The following is a 27040-nucleotide window of genomic DNA, read 5'->3' as shown; positions in this document are numbered from 1 at the left end:
ACACGGGGCTCCCTCCATTATATGTACGCGTGAGGCTGCATACTGCGCAGCCGCATGTGTACGGGTATGGAGGGAGCCCCTGTGATGCGGACAATTGGCCGCGTCCCCCGGAGGTGATGGGACCCGATACCGCCGATACAGGAAGCGGAGGATGGCGGCGTGGGAGCGATCCAGGCTTATGGGGCTGGAAGAAGCCCCAGGTATGTATAAAAGCTTTTTCTATTTTTTAGGAACGTTCCTCTCTGGTTCCCTTTAAGCACTGTACCACGATCGCTCGAGAATTGCAGCAAAATACTGCAGGCAACATGTTTCGCAAATGCCGTTAATCGGGAAATGCCCTGGATCGGCGGCAATTGCGGCACTGCCATTGATTTATAAATAGCGTTTCGGCGATTAGTGGGAATCACCCGCTAATCACCCTAGTGTGAATGGGCCCTGAAAGGCTTCTCAAACTCTCACAAGGCCTCTTTTCCACGGGCAGTTGAACTGTGTGCTCAGCAAGCAGTTACCAGGCAGCAGTGAGCAGTTACCAGGCAGTTGTGAGAGTGTGAGAGGCATTTCACTGCCTGTAAACAGTCCATGGAAAAGATGCCTTAAAGGGAAGGTCCGAGGTGTTTAAAAATCAAAAATCTACTTACCTGGGCTTCTTCCAGCCCCTGGCAGCCGTCCTGTGCCCTCGCCGCAGCTCTGCTCCCAGCCAGTGGCTCGAGGGTCTCCTCCGGTGCAAGATGCCTACTGCGCCCCAGCAATGGTCACTGAGTCGCATTGACATCATCTGGACTGTACTGTGCAGGCGAAGTAGTTCTGTGCTTGTACAGTACAGTCCGGGTGACGTCAGTGCGACTCCGTTATCTGGGACAGAGGGGATCCCGGGACACTGGAGCTGCTTCAAGGGCTCAGGACGGCTGCAAGCGTCTGGAAGAAGCTCAGGTAAGTAGATTTCTTATTTTTAAAAACCTCGAACCTTCCCTTTAAGCTGGGTACACCATGCAGTTTTCACTATTTGAGTGAGAGATCAGATCGATATTCAGATTCACTATTTTAGTGAGAGATCAGATCGATATTCAGATCTGAAATAGATCGGATATAGAAGAAAGTTATGCAATTATGCACATATGCAATGCAATTGTTTCAAATTCTCATCAGGTTTCTGATCATTTTTCCAGTTGGATATGTATGTCCTTTCGATTCATTTTTGATCAATACCTAACAATAGCCAGTATTTCGATTGATTGGCAGCTACTGATCCCAAACTCAAAATCGATCTGTATCTTGATCAAAAGCATGCTGAAAAATATCAGGTTTTTTTTTCCCCAGATCCCATCATTTTCTCAACTGGAATTCTGAAGTGTAATTGCATGTTGTGTACCAGCTGGCGATGTTAAGATAATTAACATCAGTATAATAAGGGTCCTTTCACACGGGCAGCTGACAAGCGGTGAATTTACTGCCTGTCTGTCAGCTGCTCTCTTGCACTGGCCGGGTGCCTGTTAGCGCCCGGTACTGGCGCTGTACAGGCAGCCCCTTTGACCCCCCCAACAGAGTGAGATCTGAGCGCTGCCAAGCTCAGACTCTACATGTTGCGTTCCTCCGATGCCCAGTAACGCCACCATATGTCAATGCTTGATACACATGACGTTACAACCGTTCCAATTCGGCTGCATTTAAATTGCACCCGAATTACACTGGTGGGCAGCAGATGGGATACTGAACTGCTCAGCAAGCTTGCAGTAAGGCCTCTTTTCCACAAGCAGTTGAACTGTGTGCTCAGCAAGCAGTTACCAGGCAGCACTGAGCTGTTACCAGGCAGCAGCAAGCAGTTGAGAGTTTGAGAGGCATTTCACTGCCTATCAACTGTGCGTGGGAAAGAGGCCTTAAAGAGAACCTGAACTGAAAATAAAAAGTCAAAATAACCATACATGGGCCATACTTACCTCCTGTGTAGTCTACTCCTCAATCTCTGTAATGTAATACAGATGAGAGGTTCAATAAACAGGGACCGGAAACGCTAACCCAGGCCAGCAGCAGCAGCAGCACATATGATGGAACAGGAGGAGGCGCAGGAGGAGATGGACACGCTTTTTGAGACACAACATCCCAGGCCTTGCATGAGGACAAGAAGCGTGCGGATAGCATGTTTTTTGCCGCCATGCAGTCATAAATGTAATACAGATAAGAGGTTCAATAAACAGGGACCGAAAACGCTAACCCATCACAGATGGTCATTGTTCATGTTACTTGGTTGGGGTCCAGGAGTGTTGCATAGTCGTTTCCAATCCAGGATTGATTCATTTTAATTTGAGTCAGACGGCCTGCATTTTCTGTGGAGAGGCGGATATGCCGATCTGTGACAATGCCTCCGGCAGCACTGAAACAGCGTTCCGACATAACGTGGCTGCCGGGCAAGCCAGCACCTCTATTGCGTACATTGCCAGTTTGTGCCAGGTGTCTAGCTTCGATACCCAATAGTTGAAGGGTGCAGATGGATTGTTCAACACAGCTACGCCATCTGACATGTAGTCCTTGACCATCTTCTCCAGGCGATCGGTGTTGGAGGTGGCTGAGCGAGGTACACAGAGTGGCAGTAAACACAATGCTATATAGTGTGGCTGAGCGAGCAGTGTACTACTGTTCCCAGCAGACACAGAGTGGCAGTAAACACAATGCTATATAGTGTGGCTGAGCGAGCGGTGTACTACTGTTCCCAGCAGCGACACACAATGACTGGGGGGACCCTGGCTAGCGTGGCTGGAGCGCGAACTACCCTGCCTGCCTACCCAAAGCTAAACCCACAGACAAATGGCGGAGATATGACGTGGTTCGGGTATTTATTTACCCGAACCACGTGACAGTTCGGCCAATCAGAGCGCATTCGGGTCCGAACCACGTGACCCGTTCGGCCAATCACAGCGCTAGCCGAACGTTCGGGGAACGTTCGGCCATGCGCTCTTAGTTCGGCCATGTGGCCGAACGGTTTGGCCGAACACCATCAGGTGTTCTGCCGAACTCGAACATCACCCGAACAGGGTGATGTTCTGCAGAACCCGAACAGTGGCGAACACTGTTCGCCCAACACTATGATACACATGGAAGATGGGGCTGCACATGGAATGGGAGAGGGGGCCTCTCAGTCTGTGGAAAAGAGGCCTTAGAGTCCGGGCCCTTTTTCACAGGCAGCTGAACTGTGTGCTCGATGAGCATGGAATGAGAGGGGGCTGCTGTACATGGATGATACACATAGAAGAGGGGGCAGCCCATGGAATGGGAGGGGGGCTGCTGTACATGGATGTTACACATGGAAGAGGGGTCTGCACATGGAATGGTTGGGGGCTGCTGTACATGGATGTCACACCTGTAAGATGGAGATGCACATGGAATGGGAGAGGGGGCTGCTGTACATGGATGTTACACATGGAAGAGGGAGCAGCCGATGGAATGGGAGGGGGCTTGTGTGCATGGATGTTACACATGGAAGAGGGGGCTGCACATGGATTGGGAGGGGGCTGCAGTACATGGGGAGGTGCAGCTGCACATAAAACATACTGGCCTATGGGGCACATAAAGTAAAAATCCAGCCTTGCCCGGCCACGGGGCTTGCTGGAGGAGGAGCACATTATGGGTCTGTGCATGCAGCATTCCAAGGAGGACAGTGGAGCAGTGTGGAATGACGGCGAGGGGCCAGGAGGACTTCAGGGGGCTGGAAGCGGCTCCAGGTAAGTAACTGGCTTAAATTTAGGTATGGAAAAACTACATTCTAAAAAATTGAATACAAAACATGCGCAAAAAAAATAAAAATGTTAAAGTGGACCTTAGCTGAAGCTCTGGTACAAATTGAGAGAGGGAAGCCTCAGGATCCTATTGAGGCTTCCCTCATTGTTCTGTTGTCCCCGTAGCTAAGCGCGCTTCCCCGGAAACTTATCCGCAAGGCATTGTTGCTAATCATATCAGGGATGCACACCTTCTCTTACTTCAGTGCAGCCATGCAGTGGATCCATCTGAAAATGGCGCCTGCGAATAATGGCGCACGGTGTTGCCGCTAATGCATTTGTCGCTTATCGCTATTTGTTAAAGCCTTATCGTTATTTTGCTCTGTATTTCATTGAAAATTAGCGTTAACACACAGAACCTTCTCTGTACCTATCCCTAACCCCCAGACCCCCCCCTGGTGGTGCCTAAACACTTCTATGGTGGTGCCTACCTCTAAGAGTAACCCTCCCTCTACCTACCCCTAACCCTAAGACCCCCCTGGTGGTGCCTAACCCTAACCACCCCCCTGGTGGTGCCTACCCCTAACCACCCCCCTGGTCGTGCCTACCCCTAACCACCCCCCTGGTGGTGCATAACCCTAACCATCCCCCTGGTGGTGCCTAACCCTAACCACCCCCTGGTGGTGCCTAACCCGAACCACCCCCCTGGTGGTGCCTAACCCTAACCACCCCCCCTGGTGGTGCCTACCCCTAACCATCCCCCTGGTGGTGCCTAACCCTAACCTTGACAGTGTTACATTAAATTCATTCACCGTTTTGCAGTTACGTCTGCAATTTGGCTTATGTAGGGCGCTATTGATAAATAATGTTACTGTGCACAATAATGTCTGCTGTATGGCATATGAACGGCGCTATTGATAAAGCGCGATAAGCGTATCTTTTTAATGAGGCACCATTTTTTTTTAAGCATAGGCGCTATGCGCCATTCACTGATCTGCATGCAGTAGCAGTAGTGGGAGCACTACCGCACATGCGCAATAAGCCAGAGTCGTGGGCTAGGGGGTACTACACATGCGCGGTCGTGCTTGCATGGCTACTGCATGGCCTTGATTGTAACAGGAGCATGACCCTGATCTAACATGAGACCTCTGAGGGTAGCCTCAGTAGGATCCTGATGCTACGTACACACATGCGACAACGATCGTTCGTTGAGAACGACGAACGATCTTTTAATTGATGAAAGAACGACCTAAGTAAAGATAGTTTTAAAAGGTGTGTAACGATCTGATCGTTAGAACGAACGTTACATCACGTAAAGCATCTATTGCACCTGCGCATAAAAATTAGAAGTTTCACAGAGAAATAGTGAAATGCGCATGTCAAGCCTAGTACGAACGACCGTTTCCAACGATGTACCACTTTTGCAAACGATCGTCGTTGGTTAAAATCCGCCGAGACAGAACTTTCTTTTGTAGCGATTTGGCTCGTTCATCGTTTGCCTTAATAGTCGGTGGTTCGTTTTTTGTAACGATCGTCGTTGGTAAAGATCGGGGAACGATCGTTACAAACGACTATAGTCGCATGTGTGTACGCACCTTGAGGCTTCCCTCTCTTCAAGTCAATATCTTATTTGGAACCCGAGGCCTGAAAAATCGCCTGTGCTTGAAAAAAGTCTGAAAACGCCCTAGATGTGAACAAGCCCTTATAAATGGGGAAAAAACGCTGGACGTTGCAGCCAGAATTTGCACTAATAAGTAGGGATGGTCAATGTGATACAAATCATTTTAAGTTGATGCAGGATTATGCAATTTTTGTATGCAAATTTATGCAGCTTGAAAATGGAACAATCAAATTTTACCTCGGCAGGATTTGACTGGTTCATGTTCAAGCTGCAAAAGCTTGCGTACAAAATATGCATAATGCTGCATCAAATCAAAATTAATTTGCTCCTCCTTGACCATCCCTACTGATAAGTGTGGATGCTGCCGAGAGATCTGCAGTCAAGGTGGGGCTCATCTGTGTTTTATTAAAGTTTACCACTAAATGCCTTTGGATTGGCTGGGGGTGGTTTAGGGGTTGTCCATGTCTTTTTTTTTTTTTTTTAGTATGTTTATATTATTGTAAAAATTCAATAAAATGTTTAAGCAGGCCTCACCATTGACTAACGGCAGCAGAATCTTTAGAGAAAATCCCAGCGTTTTCTCCATGTTCTCCACCTGCAAGATAAGAGTGGAAAATAAAAACCATGAATTTATAATCAGACTTCATGACTGTGTTTTGCACACATACCTTGATGTGCTCAGATTTGCAGGTGCAGCAGATAAAGCTGTAGGGTAACACAATTGATTTGTCTACACATAATGTGATGTGTTGTATACATCTACATTACCAGTGGTGTAGCTAAGGAGCTATGGACACCAGTGCAAGTTTTACATTGGGCCCCCAAGCACTCATTACATAACAATTGATACGGTGCACCAAACCCTGCCAAGGACAACCACAGTGTAATAGGTGCAAGAAGGGGATGGGGAACAGTTTGTTAATGATTACCACTATTCAAAGCATTTATAGAAGTGATCATTACCAGCACAGGACCAATAGAGAGCTAATACTGGGGTTGAGGGAGGGTCCCTTGGGGCTGAGCAGTATAGAGGTCACTGTCATTCTCCACCTCCACCACCACTGATGCCCACTCTGTATACTAAGTAGTCATTGTTGTCCCGTGAAGTATCTCCCACAGGAACGCTCTGACCTGCTTAAAGGATACCCAAAGTGACATGATGATATAGACATGTGTATGTACAGTGCCTAGCACACAAATAACTATACTGTGTTCTTTTTTTTCTTTATTTGCCTGAAAGAGTTAAATATCAGGTATGTAAGTGGCTGACTCAGTCCTGACTCAGACAGGAAGTGACTACAGTGTCACCTTCACTGATAAGAAATTCCCCTTTTTACCTCTTTCTTGCTCTCAGAAGCCATTTTCTGCTAGGAAAGTGTTTTATAGTTGGAATTTCTTATCAGTGAGGGTCACGCTGTAGTCACTTTCTGTCTGAGTCAGGACTGAGTCAGCCACTAACATACTGGATATTTAACTCTTTCAGGCAGAGAAAGAAAAAAAAGGAACACAGCATAGTTATTTGTGTGCTAGGCACTGTACATACACATGTCTATCTCATCATGTCACATGTCACTTTGGGTATCCTTTAACACACATCATGCTCTCTGCTGCTAATATAGCACTGCAGAAAGGCCTTTTACTGCTAAGTAGTGTAAATGTAAGTTTTCCCCTTTGATGGTGGATTCAGATTTGAACCCTGTGCTTACAAATACGTCAGTGCAGCACAGTATGTCTCCACCACTCCATTGTGGCCCTAGTGAGATGCATGACATTCAATATGGATGGCAGAATGACCGATCTGGGCACCAACTTAAATCCACTTTAAAGTTCATCTTTTATTCCATCCTCAGGGAGCAGAGGTTGTGATCGCACCAGGGCCCCTGGACCAGAAGGGCTCACTAGGGGCCCTACTTCATCCATTTTATTAGCTTTTCATTGGTGCTGTGCTGGTAATGAACACCTCTATATGTGCATTGCAGAGCGGTAATAAAGCTGGCCACTAACGGTCCAATTTCTAGTGAAAAATCGTTTGAGCGATCAGAAATTCTGATCGGACGAAAAATCGTTCACTACACCATCAACTAACCAATCATTGCTTCCTATCTATCACGACCACCAAGAAAATCCAAATTTTCGTTCGACGAAAATTCATTCGGGCGACATTTTTTTCACTCGTTCATAATCGATTGTGTCCACCAATGGAGATTATTTACAAACAATCCGATCAGAATTTCTGATCGCTCGAACGATTTTTCGCTAGAAATTGGACCGTTAGTGGCCAGCTTTAGGCCCCATTTACACTTAATCAGTCGCTCTCAGTTATAACTGAAAAGTCAACTGATTTTCAAAGTAAGTCCTATGTTTTCCTATGGCACCTTTCACACTTAACGCGTTTTAACTGAAATCTTTTTCACAATGCACTGCTATGGAGTGGAAAAAACGACGCATACCAACTGATTAAGTGTAAACGGGGCCTTAGGCCTGGTGCACACCGAGAGGTTTTTGTAGCGTTTTCCAAACTGCTTCCGCCTGTGAAAACGGTTGGCTAATGTATCTCAATGGGATGGTGCACACCAGCGGTTTGAGGTTTTTAGCCAACAGGAAACGTGGGTCCTGCAGCATTTTTGCGGTTTGCAGAAGCGTTTCTGCCTCAATGTAAAGTATAGGAAAAGCTCAAACCGCTCTGGAAAATGCTAGATCAGAGCTGTTTTCCAGGTGTTTTTGTTACAGAAGCTGTTCAGTAACAGCTTTACTATAACAATATATGAAATCTGCTACACAAAAACGCTCCAAAAACCGCTAAGCATATTTAGAAAACGTCTCTAAACATTCCTAGAATCGCTCTGAAATCTGCTTCAAAATCCTCTAGCGGTTTGAGGATCTGCTAGTGGTTTTGGTGTGCACTTGTCCTCACTGTTTCTTTACTTTAACCACTTAACAACCTCTGCCACGCTTATCTACGCCCCTTTAAAATTCACCTGAGTCACAGGGGCGTAGATAGGCAACTCCTGTTTATTTTCCTGCTGTGCGCGATCGCGTTCGCGTGCGCGATCGCGTTCGCGTGCGCGTGCATGCGGACGGGCATACGCGTCGGGCACCCGCTGGTCTGTGATTGGCTGATGTGAACAAGTGTTCACAAAGCCAATGACAGTGCTTATTCATGCAGAATGTGTGTAAACATTGTATCAGTCACTATGCTGTTACAGTTACTGAGATCACTCTTGAGAGGATCTCAGATAACTAACACAGCATTAGTGACTGATCAGCATCAGTGAGGTTTTTTTTAAATAAATTATACCCCCATTAAGCCCATTAACCCTTGCCTCCCTTAAATGTGAAAATTGCTGTGGTTTTTAGGTGAAAAACCCTGTGGTAGAGAAGTGGTTAAGGCTATTTTCACACCAAGACGTTGCGTTTTAGGGGACGTTATGGTCGCATAACGTGCCCCTAACGCAACTTATGGTGGTGTTGAAGTTGGACGTCAGATTGAGCTGCTTTATGCAGCTCTCAAAGCAGTAGCTCCAGGTTAGTGATAGGAAGTCCGGATCTTTTTAAGGATTCGGATCATTTGAATCGGATCATTGAAAAGATCCGGATCTTTGAACTTTGACAACCGACATCCACTGTGAACTGAATCTTTCATAGTGATGATCCGGATGATTCGACTCACAAAAAAGATCCGGATGAAATGAACGATTCCTTCATGATCCGGACAACACTACAGTCCTACCACAAGTCTCTGCAGTACAGTGAATATTAATTAGCCGTGTGGCTGGCCAAGAGGAGGAGGGGAGACCTCCTCCTCCAACATTACTGAGCATGTGCAAGCAGTCTAACGCTGCTTAGCCCAGTATGATGTACAGCATGCAGAACTTTGTTTAAACGTGCTGCGCTACTATCTAACGCAATGTGGGCACTGTGAACAGCACAATTGATTTTACAGTGCTGTGTGTTAGGCTGCGTTACTGGCTGCTGTAACGTGGGACTTTAACGTCCCACTGTGAAACCAGCCTTAACCATCAGATCCTTTCTAAACTCTCTGAGGCTCCCAATGAAAGGTAGATTATCAACCTACACGTAGGGGTGCAACAATAGTCACTACAACCCCTGGGAGGTCCTTGGGGCGCCCGTTCCTGAGGATGCAGAGTAGTGCAGCAGTGGTGCATTATACTGTGCCTTATTGCGCCGGCAGAACAAGAGACGGATCATCCACAAGCAGGTGCCTTGGGCCTGAAAAGAGACTAGGGACCTGGTTGACACTAGCCCCCCACCAAGCTGTCCACGGCCTACTGCACAGGCGCAGCACTACTGCGCCTGCACAGTACACCATGGACAACGTGGCGATGATTGATAGCGGCGCTTCACACAGGCGCAGTAAGGACGACCTCGGGGTCGGCCTCTGCACCGTGCGGGGAGCACGGGGCGGCGGCGGAGAGTAGAGCGGTCAGTGTGGGGCAGTCGGCTGCAAGGGGCTGGAGAAAGCCCCAGTTGAGTAAAGCTGATTTTTTTATTTTTTTGCTGATGATGCCTTTAAGGACAGCTGCAGTATCAGAGAGGTATTTTTAGGATACTTTCACACTATACATGTTGCGTAGCGCCTCCTGAACACAGGATCCCAATGGTGTTAAAAAGACACGTTGCGCATTTACGAGTTGTGATGGGACAGTGAAGCATACAATACATAGAAGTATGCTTCTCTGCAACTGTAGATGCGCAAGTTATCTGTTAAACGCACAGAATGCTGCGCATGATCCTGACAAAATCTGCAGCACCGTGCCACTAACACATAGATTTTAATGTACCATTGCGATCAGTGATGCTCATCACGAGTAACTCGTGATCACAAGCTGTTTTTCGCAATCACGAGTTTATAATCGGCATCCGTTATCGGCTCTCAATCACGAATGCAGATTATGAATGCACTTGTTACCCGACTCGTGCTCTCGAGATCACGAGTCTGTATTCGTGATTAAAAGCCTGCTGACTTTAGCAGCTAATAGCCAAGCCCTCTTACATGCTAGAAACACCACATTTCCAGGATATGTTAAGAACTGTGAGAACAAGGGAGATTTATTTTTTTTTCAACAACCCTATAGATTTTGAGAAAATCCTTTTTAAAGTTTCAAAGGAAAAAAGTATGCACTTAAATGTGGTAAATGACAGTTAATGTAGCAAACCTAACTGTAGTATAAATTTATATATATCAAAAGAAAGAGCAATTAATTTCATGTCTGGGTTTTCAGGGGTGCGTACGGACCCCCTGGAAACCCCTCTGGAGCCGCAACGCTTTGGCCAGGGATCACTATACAGCTGCAATATGGCTGTATAAAGATCCCTGGCATCTTTTCCTATTTTTTAAAACTTTTTATGTTCAGAGGGTGGGAAATTTAAAAAAAAATGGTGTGGGGTCCCCCCTCCCCGAGCATCTTTAACCCCTTGTCTCCCATGGCGGTTGGGATAGCCAGAATGCGGAGCCCCGGCCGAGTGAGGCTTCGCACCCTGAGCTATACCAGCCCACATGGTCCATGGTATGGGGGGCTCCGGGGGGAGGAGCCAAGCCTCCCTTTACCCCCGGAGCCCTTGTCCAATTCATGGACAAGGGGCTCTTTCCCACCTCCGGTGCCCCAGGAGGATGCGAGGACTCCCGGGGGGTTTCATGGTGGCATCTGGGAGTCCCCTTTAAGAAGGGGACCCCCAGATGCCCACCCTCCCCCCAGGAGAAATGAGTATGGGGTACAAAGTACTCCTTACCCATTTCCACACAGGGTTAAATGAAATAAAAACACAAGAACAAAACAGTCCTTTATTAATCTCAATTAACCAAAAAAACTTACCTGTACCTTTAAAAAAATGTTCCCACGACAATATCCTCTATCTTCCGATCTTCTTGATACATGTGATTGAAGATCTCCGTGCACCGCCGCCACACACGCCACTGGTGGATGTTAGCCCTCACCTAATCTAACTAAAAAGCCAGGTGACCATCAGCTCTTGGCAAAGAAAAAAATCTTGCCTAGGGCCCCATTTTATCTTAATGGTTTTCTGGTTTCATGTGCCGGAGGTCTGTGTGCAAGTCAGAGGTCCAACTCTTTGGAGATAGTTAAATGATCAAGCTAAAGCTAAGACTAGGACAGATGTGGTGGTGAAGATGAGATGGTGGCTCCGAGGTTAGTTCTCTTCCTGCTGTGTCATGACCCTGAGATTAAGTCCTGGTACTGTGATCCTTGGAAGGATGTTAAACCTCCTTAGTGTGTCTTCATGCATACCTCCTCATGAAGATTTTAGAAAAAAAATATGTTGTTTTTATACTTCAAACCACACTGGTCCTTTCTATTCTGGTTGATTTTTCTTCATAACATTTGAAAATAAGAAATATATAAATGAAAAGGATGGGAATCAAATTTAGAGTCAATTAACCTCCCTGGCGGTACGCAGTTTCAGAGGCTGCGTCCGCGGGAGGATTTTTTAAAATAAAATTTGATTTAAATGCTTAAGCTAGCACTTCGCTAGCTAACTATGGCCCACAAGTCCCCCAGCACTGCTCTGATCCCCCCGATTGCCGACGGCAATATTTACTCGTCCGGGATCCCGCGAGAGCCGCAGCTTCACCATTTAGCTTCAGTCGCCACTATGGCGACAATCGGGCATGACATCTGACGTCATCGACGTCATGCGCAGTCCCGAACCTCTCCATAGCGAAGCCTGGAGCTGATTGGGAGGCTGCGCCATCCCTGGATCCCTGGAGGATACGTATAACGACGGTGATCGGGGGAGAGCGGAGGGACTTGGGGGGCATGGTTAGCTAGCCAAGTGCTAGTTTAAGCATACAGTATAAATAAAATTGTATTTAAAAAAATCCTCCGGAGGCCATGTGATCCTCTGCGGCGGCTAGCCAGGGAGGATAAGCACATTTTTCAGTAGAAAAATACATATATTTACACAGATCTGCACATCAGTCCTGAAATAGGGACCAATAACGATGAAAGAGATACAGAGGAACAAGGTCCCCAAAGAGGGACTGTCCTTCCAAAAGAGGGACAGATGGAAGCTATGCTTCAGACTTTAAAGCTGATGTGTATCTTGGTGTTTGTTGCTTATTCCAAACGTTGTGAAGACCTGGAGTATGATGGATGAAGGCATCTGTTCATGTTCATGTTCATGTTCATGAGCATGTTCATGAGCATGTTCATGAGCAGAGCTGGTGGCTCAGGTGGTTGGAGGTCTTATCTGCTATGCTGGTGACCGCAATTCAATCCCCTGGCTGGGCTTGTGGGGATGTTGGTCTTCTGACTGCAAACCCCATTATAAAGCAAACTCCTCCCACTCAGTTTTCACCTCCTTAGCCAATGGGAGATGAAATTATGGATCTGTGTCTGGCTTAGAAAACACAAAAAATGTGGTGATTACTTGATGACTTCTTTGTACTTCTAAAAAAAAGTGCATGTGAAAGGAAGATGCCTCAGAGGACTGGGCCTTGTCTCTGTATTGTGGAGTAAACCACAACTTTATGGTACATTTTCATCTAATTCCTTGCCATCTTTCTGGATGATAATCTATCATGTGTACCTAATACCTATGCAGCCTCACAGGAGCCTTGAAAGGTCTGATGGTTCAATTGTAACACTCTGTTTAATGTGCTGGAGGCCTATGTTAAAATCAGGGGCCTGATGACCCTTTAAGCCCCATAAACACGCTCAACAGCGGCCTTTTCTTTTATGCTTTCACAACTTTTGTCGTGAAACAAGTTGAAACACCTAAAAAAGAAAATCTGTTGTATTGACTTCTTATCAGTCTTATCAGCTCTTTGAACAATAGTAAAAGATTTTTTTAGGTGTTTCAACTTGTTTCACAACAAAAGTTGTGAAAGCATAATGCTGGGCATACACGGTGAGATAATGCGCCGGAATCGAGCCAGCGGGTCACCGCTCGTCCCCGGCCCGCGGGCACTTCCTTATCAGCACTTCGTTTTTGTCCATTGTCCACCCTTGGGTATTGAGCCGGGATATGACACGTCGGAAATTATCAATCGAGCCATCAGCTGCTCAATTGATAAGAAAATACACCGCTGTGTATGCTCAGCATTAAAGACCACTGTTGAGTGTGTGTATGGGGCTTAAGGCTCATACATACACACAACATGACCAACCGCACAAGTACGTACACACACAACAACCAACTCAATTATATACTATGTGTGCAAGCTAAAGGACAAACTCAAAACCCCATACACACACTCAACGGCGGGCTTTTATGCTTTCACAACTTTGGTTGTGAAACATGTTGAAACACCTGTTTTAAAGAGCAAGGCAGTTTCTAGGCTTAATAGCTCTCAGGGCGAAATTAAAAAAATCCCTCCTCCCTTCCTTTGCAGATTGTGGCACACTGTTGTGATGTGGCAGCTAGAACTACACCCCCTAGTATTAGATACCCCTCCCCCCGTAGTTGGTAGCCAGCCAAAGGGTACCCCAGTACATGTAACCAGATATGTCCCATAGTATAAGTAGATAGAAAGCCCCTTAGTATAGGTAGCCAAAAAGTGTCCCTCCACAGTGTATGATTCCAGAGAACCCCCTCCAGTATAGGCAGCCAGAGAGCCCTCCTCAGTATAGGTTGCCAGAGAGCCCAGTGCAGTTTCTAGGCAAAAATGCACCCAGGGCGAGGGTGTAAAAATTGCTCCCCCCGCGGAGCCAGGTATATGTGCCCGCAGTATAGGTTAGCCAGGTCTACTTGCACTCAGTATAGGTAGCCAGCTATAGGTCCCCCCAGCATAGGTAGCCAGGCATAGGTGCCCCAGTATAGTTGCCCCCAGTATAGGTTAGCCAGGTAGGTGCCTCCAGTATAGGTAGCCGGTATAGTTGCCCCCAGTATAGGTTAGATAGGCACGTGCCCCCAGTACAGGTTAGCTAGGTGGGTGCTTCTAATATAGGGAGTCCTAATAGTTGCCCCCAGCATAGGTTAGATAGGTAGGTGCCTCCAGTATAGGTTAATTAGGTAGGTGCCTCCAATATAGGTAGCCAGTATAGTTGCCACCAGTATAGGCTAGGTAGGTAGGTGCCCCCAATACAGGTTAGATAAGTAGGTGCCCCCAGTATAGGTTAGATAGGTAGCTGCCCCCAGTATAGGTTATATTAGGTAGGTGCCCCCCAGTATAGGTTAGATTAGGTAGCTCCCCCCCCCCCAGTATAGGTTAGATTAGGTAGGTGCCCCCCAGTATAGGTTAGATAGGTAGCTGCCCCCCCAGTATAGGTTAGATTAGGTAGCTGTCCCCCAGTATAGGTTAAATTAGGTAGGTGCCCCCAGTATAGGTTAGATTAGGTAGCTGCCCCCCAGTGTGGTTAGATTAGGTAGGTGTCCCCCAGTATAGGTTACATAGGTAGCTGCCCCCTGGTATAGGTTAGATAGGTAGCTTTCCCCCAGTATAGGTTAGATTAGGTAGGTGCCCCCCAATATAGGTTAGATAAGGTAGCTGCCACCCAGTATAGGTTAGATAGGTAGGTGCCCCCCAGTATAGGTTAGATAGGTAGCTGCCCCCCAGTATAGGTTAGATTAGGTACAGAGGCGTAGCTAGGGTTTTCAGCGCCCGGGGACAAAGACTATTAATGCGCCCCCTAAGGTGAAGGGTCGTGACCAAATGTGGGCGTGGTTATGGGTGCTCCACATTTGGTCACGCCCCTTCAAATGTACATGGAGGTTAGCAGGCTCACGCTCACCCACCCTCCCTCAGTATGTACCTTCCAGCATGTTCCAAGACAAATTCAGCAATCATGAGCCCCCCCCCCATCAAGACAAATTCCGCAATCATGAGTAAACATGAGGCCCCCAACATGACCAACTCAGCAATCATGAGGCCCCCAACAAGACAAATTTAGCAATCCTGAGGCCCCCAACAAAACAAATTCAGCAATCATGAGGCCCCTAACAAGACAAATTCAGCAATCATGAGGCCCCTAACAAGACAAATTCAGCGATCTTGAGGCCCCCAACAAATCATGAGGCCCCCAACAAGACAAATTCAGTAACCATGAGGCCCCCAACAAGACAAATTCAGCAGTCATGAGGCACATAAATAGACAGCATTTCACATAAATAGGCAGAATGCCCCCTTAATATGGTAGACACCTCTCACCTGGCAGCAGTTCCCCAAAATACACTCAATCTGACAGCAGTGCTTCCCCAAAAATAGGTAGCCCCAGGTCTATAGGTGTCCCCAGAATAGGTGGCCAGCAGTATAGATGTCCCCAGAACAGGTAGCCAGGGGTAGAGATGTCCACAGAACAGGTAGCCAGGGGTATATGTGCCCAGTATATGTAGGCAGGGGTATGTGTCCCCAGTATATGTAGCCAGAGGTATATGTGCCCAGTATATGTAGCCAGGGGTATATATGCCCAGTATATGTAGCCAGGGGTATATGTACCCAGTATATGTAGTTAGGGGTATATGTGCCCAGTATATGTAGGCAGGGGTATATGTGCCCAGAGTAGGTAGCCAGGGGTATATGCCCAGTATATGTAGGCAGGGGTATATGTGCCCAGAGTAGGTAGCCAGGGGTATATGTGCCCAGAGTAGGTAGCCAGGGGTATATGTGCCCAGAGTAGGTAGCCAGGGGTATATGTGCCCAGAGTAGGTAGCCAGGGGTATATGTGCCCAGAGTAGGTAGCCAGGGGTATATGTGCCCAGAGTAGGTAGCCAGGGGTATATGCCCAGTATATGTAGGCAGGGGTATATGTGCCAAGAGTAGATAGCCAGGGGTATATGTGCCCAGAGTAGGTAGCCAGGGGTATATGCCCAGTATATGTAGGCAGGGGTATATGTGCCAAGAGTAGGTAGCCAGGGGTATATGTGCCCAGAGTAGGTAGCCAGGGGTATATGTGCCCAGAGTAGGTAGCCAGGGGTATATGTGCCCAGAGTAGGTAGCCAGGGGTATATGCCCAGTATATGTAGGCAGTGGTATATGTGCCCAGAGTAGGTAGCCAGGGGTATATGTGCCCAGAGTAGGTAGCCAGGGGTATATATGCCCAGAGTAGGTAGCCAGGGGTATATGTGCCCAGAGTAGGTAGCCAGGGGTATATGTGCCCAGAGTAGGTAGCCAGGGGTATATGTGCCCAGAGTAGGTAGCCAGGGGTATATGTGCCCAGAGTAGGTAGCCAGGGGTATATGTGCCCAGAGTAGGTAGCCAGGGGTATATGTGCCCAGAGTAGGTAGCCAGGGATATATGTCCAGTATATGTAGGCAGGGGTATATGTGCCCAGAGTAGGTAGCCAGGTCAGGTGTCCCCCTCCCCAGCAGGAGGGGAGCAGCGCAGAGAAGAGCTGCTCTCCCTTCCTCGCTGTCCCCTCCAATGTCCGGGTGGCTGGCAGCGGCGGGCGGAACTTACCTCCGTCTTGTCGCAGCGCCGGATGGATCTGCCACTACTCTGGTCTGGTCCAGACCAGAGCAGCGGCTGCGCACCCGAACTTCCGCCCGGCGCTGGAGCGAGACGGAGGTGAGTTCCGCCCGCCGCTGCCAGCCAAGAGCCACCCGGACATTGGAGGGGACAGCGAGGGAGGGAGAGAGCACCTAAGGTGAGGGAAGGAGGGGGGATATGGCCCCCCTTCCCCACCGTCCGCACAGCTCTCCCTCTTCTCTGCGCTGCTCCCCTCCGCCGCCAAAAAAATAAAAAAAAACCCCGCAGCTCAGCCAGGCGGAGGGCGCCCTTGGGGACCAGGCGCCCCGGGGCACTTGTCCTACCCCGACCCCCCCCCTAGCTCCGCGCCTGATTAGGTAGGTGCCCCCCAGTATAGGTTAGATTAGGTAGGTGCCCCCCAGTATAGGTTAGATAGGTAGCTGCCCCCCAGTATAGGTTAGATTAGGTAGCTGCCCCCCATTGTGGTTAGATTAGGTAGGTTGGTGCCCCCCAGTATAGTTTAGATAGGTAGCTGCCCCCCAGCATAGTTAGGTACCCGCCCTCCCCCCCCCCATAATGGAGGGAGGAGTCAGCCGCGGGGAGGGCAGCCTGACCTCTCCCTCCCTTCCTCTCCACGGGCCGCCCTCCATGCTCCCCCCCCCTCCAAGTTTGACTGCAGAGTGAGCGCGCAGGGAAGCGCTGTGTACAGAGGGCAACTCACCTCCCTGGTTCCAATCAGCGCTCACTTGCCGCTGGTAACCTCCTCTGCCCAGCCGCTGATACACACGCTGCTTCCTGCTAAACAGGAAGCAGTGTGTGTATCAGCGGCTAGGCAGAGGAGGTGACCAGCGGCGAGTGAGCGACGATTGGAACGCAGGCAGGTGAGTTGCCCTCTGTACACAGCGCTTCCCTGCGCTCACTCTGCAGTCAGACTCGGAGGGGGGAGCACAGAGGGCGGCCCGGGGAGAGGTCGGGCTGCCCTCCCTGTGGCTGACTCCACCATCCATTACAGCGCCCCCACTCCTTCAGCGCTCAGGGCGGCCGCACGGGTCGCACGGCCCTAGAAACGGGCATGTCAAAGAGCTGTTGTTCAAAGACCTAATAAGACTGATGAGAAGTCATCCCTAGGCAAATGTACCCCCTACCGAAAAAAAGTAGTGTGGCCTTGGCCATTACATGATGTGGGTGGAGCCAAATACTAGTGAAATACAGGTAGTCGCTGGTTAACAAATGAGATAAGGACCATGTACATTTTTAACCCAAATCCATTCTCTTTTGTCCCCCTCTGTTCTTCCTATGCCTCTTTAGTCCCCCTCTGTGTCACCTCAGTTTGTGCCTCATTTGTCTCCCTCTGTGTCACCTCATCTCCCCATATTATCTCTGTTCTCCATGTGCCTCTTTTGCCCCCTCTAGGTCCCCCTGTGTCACCTCTTGACCCCGTCCTAGCTAGGTATAGGTGCCCCCCCCATATAGGTATCCAAGTATAGGTTCCCCAGAATAGGTTTGCAAGGCATAGGTACCCACAGTATAGGTTAGCAAGGTACAGGTGCCATAGTGTAGGCAGAGAGGTATAGGTACTCCTGTATAGATAGCCAGGTGCAGGTGGCGCCCCAAAATAGATGAGCCAGGTGCAGGTGGTGCCCCAGAATAGATTAGCCAGGTGCAGGTGGTGCCCCAGAATAGATTAGCCAGGTTCAGGTGGTGCCCCAGAATAGATGAACCAGGTGCAGGTGGTGCCCCAGAATAGATTAGCCAGGTTCAGGTGGTGCCCCAGAATAGATTAGCCAGGTGCAGGTGGTGCCCCAGAATAGATTAGCCAGGTGCAGGTGGTGCCCCAGAATAGATTAGCCAGGTGCAGGTGGTGCCCCAGAATAGATTAGCCAGGTGCAAGGGGTGCATCAGAATAGATTAGCCAGGTGCAGGTGGTGCCCCAGAATAGATTAGCCAGGTGCAGGTGGTGCCCCAGAATAGATTAGCCAGGTGCAGGTGGTGCCCCAGAATAGATTAGCCAGGTGCAAGGGGTGCATCAGAATAGATTAGCCAGGTGCAGGGGGTGCATCAGAATAGATTAGCCAGGTGCAGGTGGTGCCCCAGTGTAGTTAGCCAGCCAATAGGTGCCCCAATATAATCTTACATAGCCCCGTTCCCACGCAAACTCCTCTCGCTGGATTCTCCTCCGGTCGCCGCGTCTTCCCGCTATGGTTACTTGCGGCAGCAACTCTGACGTCATGAGAGGATGCCAGGTAACCATGGCAACAGGACGCGAGGCGGCAACGGAGAGTCCATACAAGAGGAGAGCCCGGCGATAGGAGTCCACGCAGGAACGGGGCTAAGTAAGTTGCTGCGCCCGTGCCTCCGAGCCTTCCCTGCCTGACACTTCTCTCCTGGGGGTGAGATCCGCCATTTTGTCTGCGGCCCGTAGGGGGATCCCCTGACAGCTGTTGCCATGGCACGCATACCTCAGAAGAAGCTTGGCATCCGCCATGCAAAACGGTCGTTAGGACCATGCACCTGCCGGCACCCGCTGCCTTCCACTACCACCCAGGTACAGCTATTTTTCACCCATGTGATGATACAACACTTTTTTGATGTTTGTCAAGATTGTCATCCTTTGCAATGTTACATCTCACCTTTCTCATTTGTGCTACTTTGCTGCATATTAAAACTATAGTGCCAGATGTTCATTCATTCTCCAGAATTTTTGCATGGACTTTGCTTCTAAATCTAGAGCACATAGTTTTACTGGGTGTATTTTATAGCCAGCACTGCACAGCTTTGCCCGAGTGCCTGCCAGCTCTCTCATACAAACTGACGGGCACTATGCAGACTCCTGGAGCAGGGCTGCGGGCTATGAACTGGCACGGCGTCTATTAGACACCGCATGCCAGTTCCTGCAATGGTACAGTGGCAAGAGTCCCGAGGCCGGGACGTTCCACAGCTAAAAGCGGGACGTTTCCCGGGACCTCATGCAGCCTGGGACAGCGCCCCCCTGAATCCGGGACCTGTCCCGGGTAAAATCAGTGTAAAGCTGATGGATTAGAGGGCTAGGTGTCTGACCTACTGTGTTAGAGACCCTGGTTCAAGCTCTGACTACCTTGTGGTGTGAATAACAGCTTAAAGCTCTTGTTGTGTAGGTGATTTGTGTGTTGGTTTATTCTTTATGCACTGATAACTTCTTTCAGAACTTGAACTGTGATGGACGAAGACATTTGGGTGTGAGCTGAGCTGATGGCTCAGAGGACTGGAAGGCTGACTTGCTGTGCTGAGGACCCTGGTTCAAGCCCTGAGTTCCTTGTGATGTAAGGGGACTGCTCCTGTCTGGCATTGGAGAAAGTAGAATGCCTAATTTATATGTTGTAGTACTCTTTATGCACTATTAACTGCTTTCAGAACTTAAACTATGATGGACGAAGACATTTGGGTATGAGCTGAGCTGATGGCTTAGAGGGCTAGGTGTCTGACCTGCTGTGCTGGAGACCCTGGTTCAAGCCCCTGATGGTTCAATAACAGTCCCCAGTTCTAGGTGGGAGAGGCTTAGCTAGGTGTGTTGTGAATACACCCAGTGGTAGTTGCATCTCCTGAGATTGAAACAAGGTACTTTACTTAATTTGAGTAGGGTTGTGTGGGCTGAAGAAAAAATAAAATAATATATATATAACAAAAAAAAAAAAAGTAATATGAATATATTGGAGGAAACTAAATAAATGATAATAGTTTAGGTTGGTGATAAAAAGTTGAAAATTTTTTGCTAAGTACAACTTTAGAAGGGGGCTGCCCTGAGCAAGACAGCCCCTTCCAAATATTGTCAGATTTATGGACCACCCAGGCAACGGGCAGAGAAGAAGGCCCAAGCCCTTTGGTGTTGTTGACAGTTGTTACAGGCATCCCTCTTATGCCTGGGACTCAGGAGCTGAGGTGGGTTGTCCATGACCACAAGGTCTTCACTCAGAGGGATCTGGGCTCAGGTTTCTCAGCTCTGCTGTTAGAGTCCACCTAAGATTGAACTCAGGTTTCTCAGCAGTGCTGTCAGAGCACACCCAATGTTAGAGCTCAGGTTTCTCAGCTATGCTGTCAGAGTCCAGGATTGAACTCAGGTTTCTCAGCACAGCTGTCAGAGCCATTAACCTCTCAGCTATCTCCTTCTCCCAAACACTGAACTGCTCGTTCTTATATTTCACATTGACCAAAGCAACAGAAGAAACAAAGAATCACCCAGGGTAGAACCTGTGCCCCCAGCACCATTACTGGGTCATGTCAGAGCCCTTACCACTCAGCTATCTCCTTCTCCCAAACACAGACCTGCTCGTTCTTATATTTCACATTGACCAAAGCAACAGAAGAAACAAAGAATCACCCAGGCTAGAACCTGTTACTTCTTCACCATTGCTGAGTCATTTCAGCACCTTTACCTTCTGAGCTATCTCCTTCTCCCAAACACAGATCTGCTCGTTCTTATATTTCACATTGACCAAAGCAACAGAAGAAACAAAGAATCACCCAGGCTAGAACCTGTGCCTCCAGCACCATTACTGGGTCACATCAGGGCCCTTACCACTCAGCTATCTCCTTCTCCCAAACACAGACCTTATCGTTCGTATATTTCACATTGACTAACAATTCACAAACGTAATAAAGAAGCTGAGGCCACAATATCTTCACTCAGAGGGCCCCAGACCCTGACAGCACTGCTGAGGATGCTGAACTCAGGTTTCTCAATGGAGTTGTCAGAGTCCAGGCTTGAACTAGGCATCTCACAGCAGTGCCATCAGAGCCCTTACCTTCTGAGCTATCACCTTCGCTCAAACACAGAGCTGCTTGTTCTTATATTTCACATTCAACAATACTTCACAAGCTAAAAAAACAACCATGTTGGTGGTAGCTGGATTCAAACTCATGACTCTGGAGAGGTTGATTACTTGTGGGCTCATTTTCTAAACACACAAGCCATCACCATTGCTTGGAAACTGCTTGTTTCCTCCACTATTTCAGACCCGTAAAAGACTACTAACCGAGGCATAACTACAATTCATGCGGCCGCCTGGCAAAACTTTGAAGAGTCCCCCTAGTGTTTAAACCCCTTCCTTTGCCTTGGGGACCATCTCACAAGGATCATACAAGTTGGGGGGCCCTCCACAGCTCTGGGCCCCCTTATACTCGCAGGGGTTGCTCCCCTATAGTTACTCCCTGCATCCACACAGGGTTTTGCACAGACTGGCCGCGACTGAAAGAATCAACGGGACCCGATACCGGAGCTGCAGGCAGCGGATGACGGCGGCGTGAGAGTGATCCGTGCGCATGGGGCTGGAGGAAGCACCAGGTATGTATAAAACTTTGTTTTTTGATCTCTGGTACACTTTAAGGTATCCTTTATTCTTTTCAAAATCCCTCCCTGCCAAAGATCTATACAAAGAAGGTAGCTGACCTACCTACTCGCCCGCACGCTATGCTGGCCCTTGTGCCACTGCTTTTCAGGGGGTGCGTCTAAAACAACGGAAGCCTTGAGAATCCCCAATGAGGTGATTTACTAGATGAAATAAAGTTTTATGAATAGGCCACACAGAGAAATTGGGTTTGGGTTAGAAGCAGGGGCGGACTGATAACTAGTGGGGCCCCCGGGCAATAAGAGATTATGGGGCCCCGTACACCCGCAAGCCACACCCGCTTGTGAGGCGGAGGCATAGGTCCCTCCAATATAGGTAGCCAGTACAGTTGCTCCCAGTATAGGTTAGATAGGTAGGTGCCCCCAGTATAGATTAGATAGGTTCCTCCAGTATAGGCTAGATAGGTTAGTTCCTCCAGTATAGGTTAGATAGGTAGGTGCCCGCAGGTATAGGTTAGATAGATAGGTACCCGCAGTATACAGTAGTTTAGATAGGTAGGTGTCCCCAGTATAGGTTAGATAGGTAGGTATCCCCAGTGTAGGTTGGATAGGTAGGTCCCCCCAGTGTAGGTTAGATAGGTAGGTGCCTCCAATATAGGTTAGATAGGTAGGTGCCCGCAGTACAGGTTAGATAGGTAGGTGCCCCACAGCAGCGGGGGGAGCAGGCATAGTAGTTACAATTCACCTTCCACCGTGGATCCCCCGCAGGCTCTATCTCCTTCTTCTCCCGGCATTGGTCGCATTGGTAACAGCGCTCCTGAGGTGCAGTTACCAACGCGATAAACGCCTAGGAGAGAGGAAGGAGATAGAGGCTGCGGGAGATCGGCAGCAGAAGGTGAGTTGTGACTACTATGCCTGCTCCGCCCGCCGCTGCACTCTCCCTCCCTGCCTCTCAATCACGCCAGGGGCAAACCCCCTACTGACCACGGGCCCTCAATACCATGCTCAAGTGCCCTAATGGTCAGTCCACCCCTGGTTAGAAGACGAGAACTTACCTTCACTTGACCCACACTGGACTGAATCAAGGAGAGCGAGAAACTGCAGAAAAACAAAGAAGCCTGGAATCAAGTATTTCCATACAATAATTATGAAAGCCACACATGTAGCAAGCTGTTAGTAAGATTACATAAACAGTGTACAAACTACCATGTTGTATAAAGGCACGATCTATACAAACTATGTGCACAGTTTTCAACCCTCACACTGCACGGCTGTTGATACGTAACACCAAGATTGTTGTACAATCAGATATGGTCAAACGTTTTGCTGTCCAAGGGCAAATGTTGCATAAGTGACCTGTTTAGAAATTGTTCAGCAATGATTAGTGAACTTGAGGCGAGAGTGAGATGGAGGCTGCCATATTTATTTCCTTTTAACAATACCAGTTGCCTGGTAGCCCTGCTGATCTATTTGGCTGTAGTAGTGTCTGAATCACACCGGAAACAAGCATGCAGGTAATCCAGTCAGATCTGACAATGTCAGAAACACCTGTTCTGCGTATGCTTGTTCAGGGGCTGTGGCTAAAAGGATTAGAGGCAGGGGATCATCAGGATAGCCAGGCAATGGGTATTGCTTAAAAGGAAATAAATATGGCAGCGTACATATCACTCTCAACTCTGGTTCACTTTAAAGGACAACTGTATCAAGAGGTATGTGGATGCTGCCATATTGATTTCCTTTTTAATCAAAACCAGTTGCCTGGCAGTCCTTCTGATCCTGTGTCTCTAATACGGTTAGCCACAGCCCCTCAACAAGCATGCAGCAGATCAGGCGTTTCTCAGAACTGAAAAGATTAGCTGCACGCTTGTTTCTGGTGTGATTCAGACACTACTGCAGCCAAATAGATCGGCAGGGCTGCCGGGCAACTGGTATTGTTTAAAAGAAAATAAATATGGCAGCCACCACATACCTCTCACTACAGCTGTCCTTTAAGTCAGGGGTCCCCAACCTTTCCCGGCCCGGGGACCACTTTCTGACCAAATTTTTTTCCGGGGACCGCCGCGGGGGGAGTGGACGTTGGGTGCGCGTCCTAGTGGACAGTGGAGTGGGTTACGGGGGGGGGGGGGTCTGGCGAGGGAGCAGTGGCATAGCTAGTATAGTTGCCCCAGTATAGGGAGTTTAGTTGCCCCAGTATAGCCATTATAGTGCCCGAGTATAGCCTGTATAGTGCCCCAGTATAGCCTGTATAGTGCCCCAGTATAGCCAGTATAGTGCCCCAGTATAGCCAGTATAGTGCCCCAGTATAGCCAGAATAGTGCCCCAGTATAGCCAGAATAGTGCCCCAGTATAGCCAGAATAGTGCCCCAGTATAGCCAGTATAGTGCCCCAGTATAGCCAGTATAGTGCCTCAGTATAGCCAGTATAGTGCCCCAGTATAGCCAGTATAGTGCCCCAGTATAGCCAGTATAGTGCCCCAGTATAGCCAGAATAGTGCCCCAGTATAGTGAGCCAGTATAGTGCCCCAGTATAGCAAGTATAGTGCCCTAGTATAGCGCCCCAGTACCCCAGTATAGTGCCCCTGTATAGCCAGTATAGTGCCCCAGTATAGCCAGAATAGTGCCCCAGTATAGCCAGTATAGTGAGCCAGTATAGTGCCCCAGTATAGCGCCCCAGTATAGCCAGAATAGTGCCCCAGTATAGCCAGAATAGTGCCCCAGTATAGCCAGTATAGTGAGCCAGTATAGTGCCCCAGTATAGCGCCCCAGTATAGTCAGAATAGTGCCCAAGTATAGCCAGAATAGTGCCCAAGTATAGCCAGAATAGTGCCCCAGTATAGCCAGAATAGTGCCCCAGTATAGCCAGTATAGAGAGCCAGTATAGTGCCCCAGTATAGCCAGTATAGTGCCCCAGTATAGCCAGAATAGTGCCCCAGTATAGCCAGTATAGTGAGCCAGTATAGTGCCCCAGTATAGTGCCCCAGTATAGCCAGTATAGTGCCCCAGTATAGCCAGAATAGTGCCCCAGTATAGCCAGTATAGTGAGCCAGTATAGTGCCCCAGTATAGCCAGAATAGTGCCCCAGTATAGCCAGTATAGAGAGCCAGTATAGTGCCCCAGTATAGCCAGTATAGTGCCCCAGTATAGCCAGTATAGTGAGCCAGTATAGTTCCCCAGTATAGCAAGTATAGTGCCCCAGTATAGCGCCCCAGTACCCCAGTATAGTGCCCCAGTATAGCCAGAATAGTGCCCCAGTATAGCCAGAATAGTGCCCCAGTATAGCCAGCCAGTATAGTGCCCCAGTATAGCGCCCCAGTATAGCCAGTATAGTGCCCCAGTATAGCCAGAATAGTGCCCCAGTATAGCCAGAATAGTGCCCCAGTATAGCCAGTATAGAGAGCCAGTATAGTGCCCCAGTATAGTGCCCCAGTATAGCCAGTATAGTGCCCCAGTATAGCCAGAATAGTGCCCCAGTATAGCCAGTATAGAGAGCCAGTATAGTTCCCCAGTATAGCAAGTATAGTGCCCCAGTATAGCGCCCCAGTACCCCAGTATAGTGCCCCAGTAGAGCCAGAATAGTGCCCCAGTATAGCCAGAATAGTGCCCCAGTATAGCCAGCCAGTATAGTGCCCCAGTATAGCGCCCCAGTATAGCCAGAATAGTGCCCCAGTATAGCCAGAATAGTGCCCCAGTATAGCCAGTATAGTGAGCCAGTATAGCCAGTATAGTGCCCCAGTATAGCGCCCCAGTATAGCCAGAATAGTGCCCAAGTATAGCCAGAATAGTGCTCCAGTATAGCCAGAATAGTGCCCCAGTATAGTGCCCCCGGATAGCAAGTATAGTGCCCCAGGATAGCCAGTATAGTGCCCCAAGATAGCGCCCCGGTATAGCCAGGTGGTGGTCCCCGCCGCTGTTATTACCTTTAACAGCGGCCGCTCTCCCCTCTTCGGCGCGTGTATTTATTCAAGCAGCGTATCTCCCGGCTGCTCTGTGTGATGCGACAGGAAGCAGGGCAGCGGCTTCCTGTAGCGGCGATATGTATCACCGTTACTATGGTAACCGAGCCCTTCTTCCTGCGCATCACACAGAGCAGCCGGGAGATACGCTGCTTGAATAAATACATGCGCTGGAGAGGGGAGAGCGGACACTGCTAAGGTAATAACAGCGGCGGCCGCGGGGGGGACGGGCGGGAGGGGGTTTGAAGAGGACAGTCCTGCTGCCCAACTGGGAGCGTCCCGCGGAGCACTAGTGGGCCGCTGACCACAGGTTGGGGATCCCCGCTTTAAGTGACCTTTTTGTGTATATTAACCAGATAAATAAGTACCTTCACAGAGGACAGACTGTTTTCTCCTGACAGAAAGGCTACAGTTTGGCCCGGTTCACACTGGCACGGAAGAAAAACTGATCCATGGAAAAACTGATCTGTGGAACGGATCAGGTTTTAAAAAGCATCAGTTTTCCATCCATGACCCTCAGTTCTGTTAGTGCGCGGTCAAAGCGACGAGGAGTTGATCCAGAAAAATTGCTGCAGACCCAAACTTGTGGTTCATTTGGCACAACGGATCTATTTGGATGGATTGGAATCTATTTAATGAATCCGATCAAAAGGAGCAATATGAATGGATCCTATTGATTAACATAGGACCTGTTCACCTCCGTTATGGTTCATTCCTTTATGGTCCGCTAAACGAACCACTTTGTACACTTGTACTCCAGTGTGACCTGGGCCTAATCAGATAACCACTCCTTACAACTGTGGTTTCATCATTCTTAAAGGGATACTTTAGTCTATGGCAGGGCCGGATTTTCTATAAGGCACTGTAATACGGTGACCATACGTCCCACTTTACCCGGGACGCGTCCCGCCTTCGGGGGGCGCTGTCCCAGGCTGCATGAGATCCCGGGAAACGTCCCGCTTTCAGCAGCGGGACGTCCCGGCCTCGGGACTCTGGTCACCGTACATGAACTAGCCGCAGCGTCTATGAGCTAGTTTATTCCCCGCAGCCCCGCTCC

General features: G+C 48.9%; 1 protein-coding gene across 1 annotated transcript in view; it reads right to left on the bottom strand.

Moving 5' to 3' along the window:
• LOC137542473 (bactericidal permeability-increasing protein-like) overlaps positions 1–27040 on the bottom strand; it is a 67853-nt gene that overhangs the window by 5174 nt on the left and 35639 nt on the right. Inside the window, exons 7-8 of the mRNA XM_068264411.1 lie at positions 23087–23129; positions 5863–5923 (exon numbers count right to left, since the gene is read on the bottom strand). Of these exons, the coding sequence (XP_068120512.1) occupies positions 5863–5923; positions 23087–23129 (104 nt within the window). The remainder of the gene's footprint in view (positions 1–5862; positions 5924–23086; positions 23130–27040) is intronic.

This window comes from Hyperolius riggenbachi, chromosome 12 (genome assembly GCF_040937935.1).
Source record: "Hyperolius riggenbachi isolate aHypRig1 chromosome 12, aHypRig1.pri, whole genome shotgun sequence".
Taxonomy (NCBI): Eukaryota; Metazoa; Chordata; class Amphibia; order Anura; family Hyperoliidae; genus Hyperolius; species Hyperolius riggenbachi.
The sequence above is the reverse complement of the archived record's forward strand: the minus strand, read 5'-3'. Positions and strand labels throughout refer to the sequence as shown.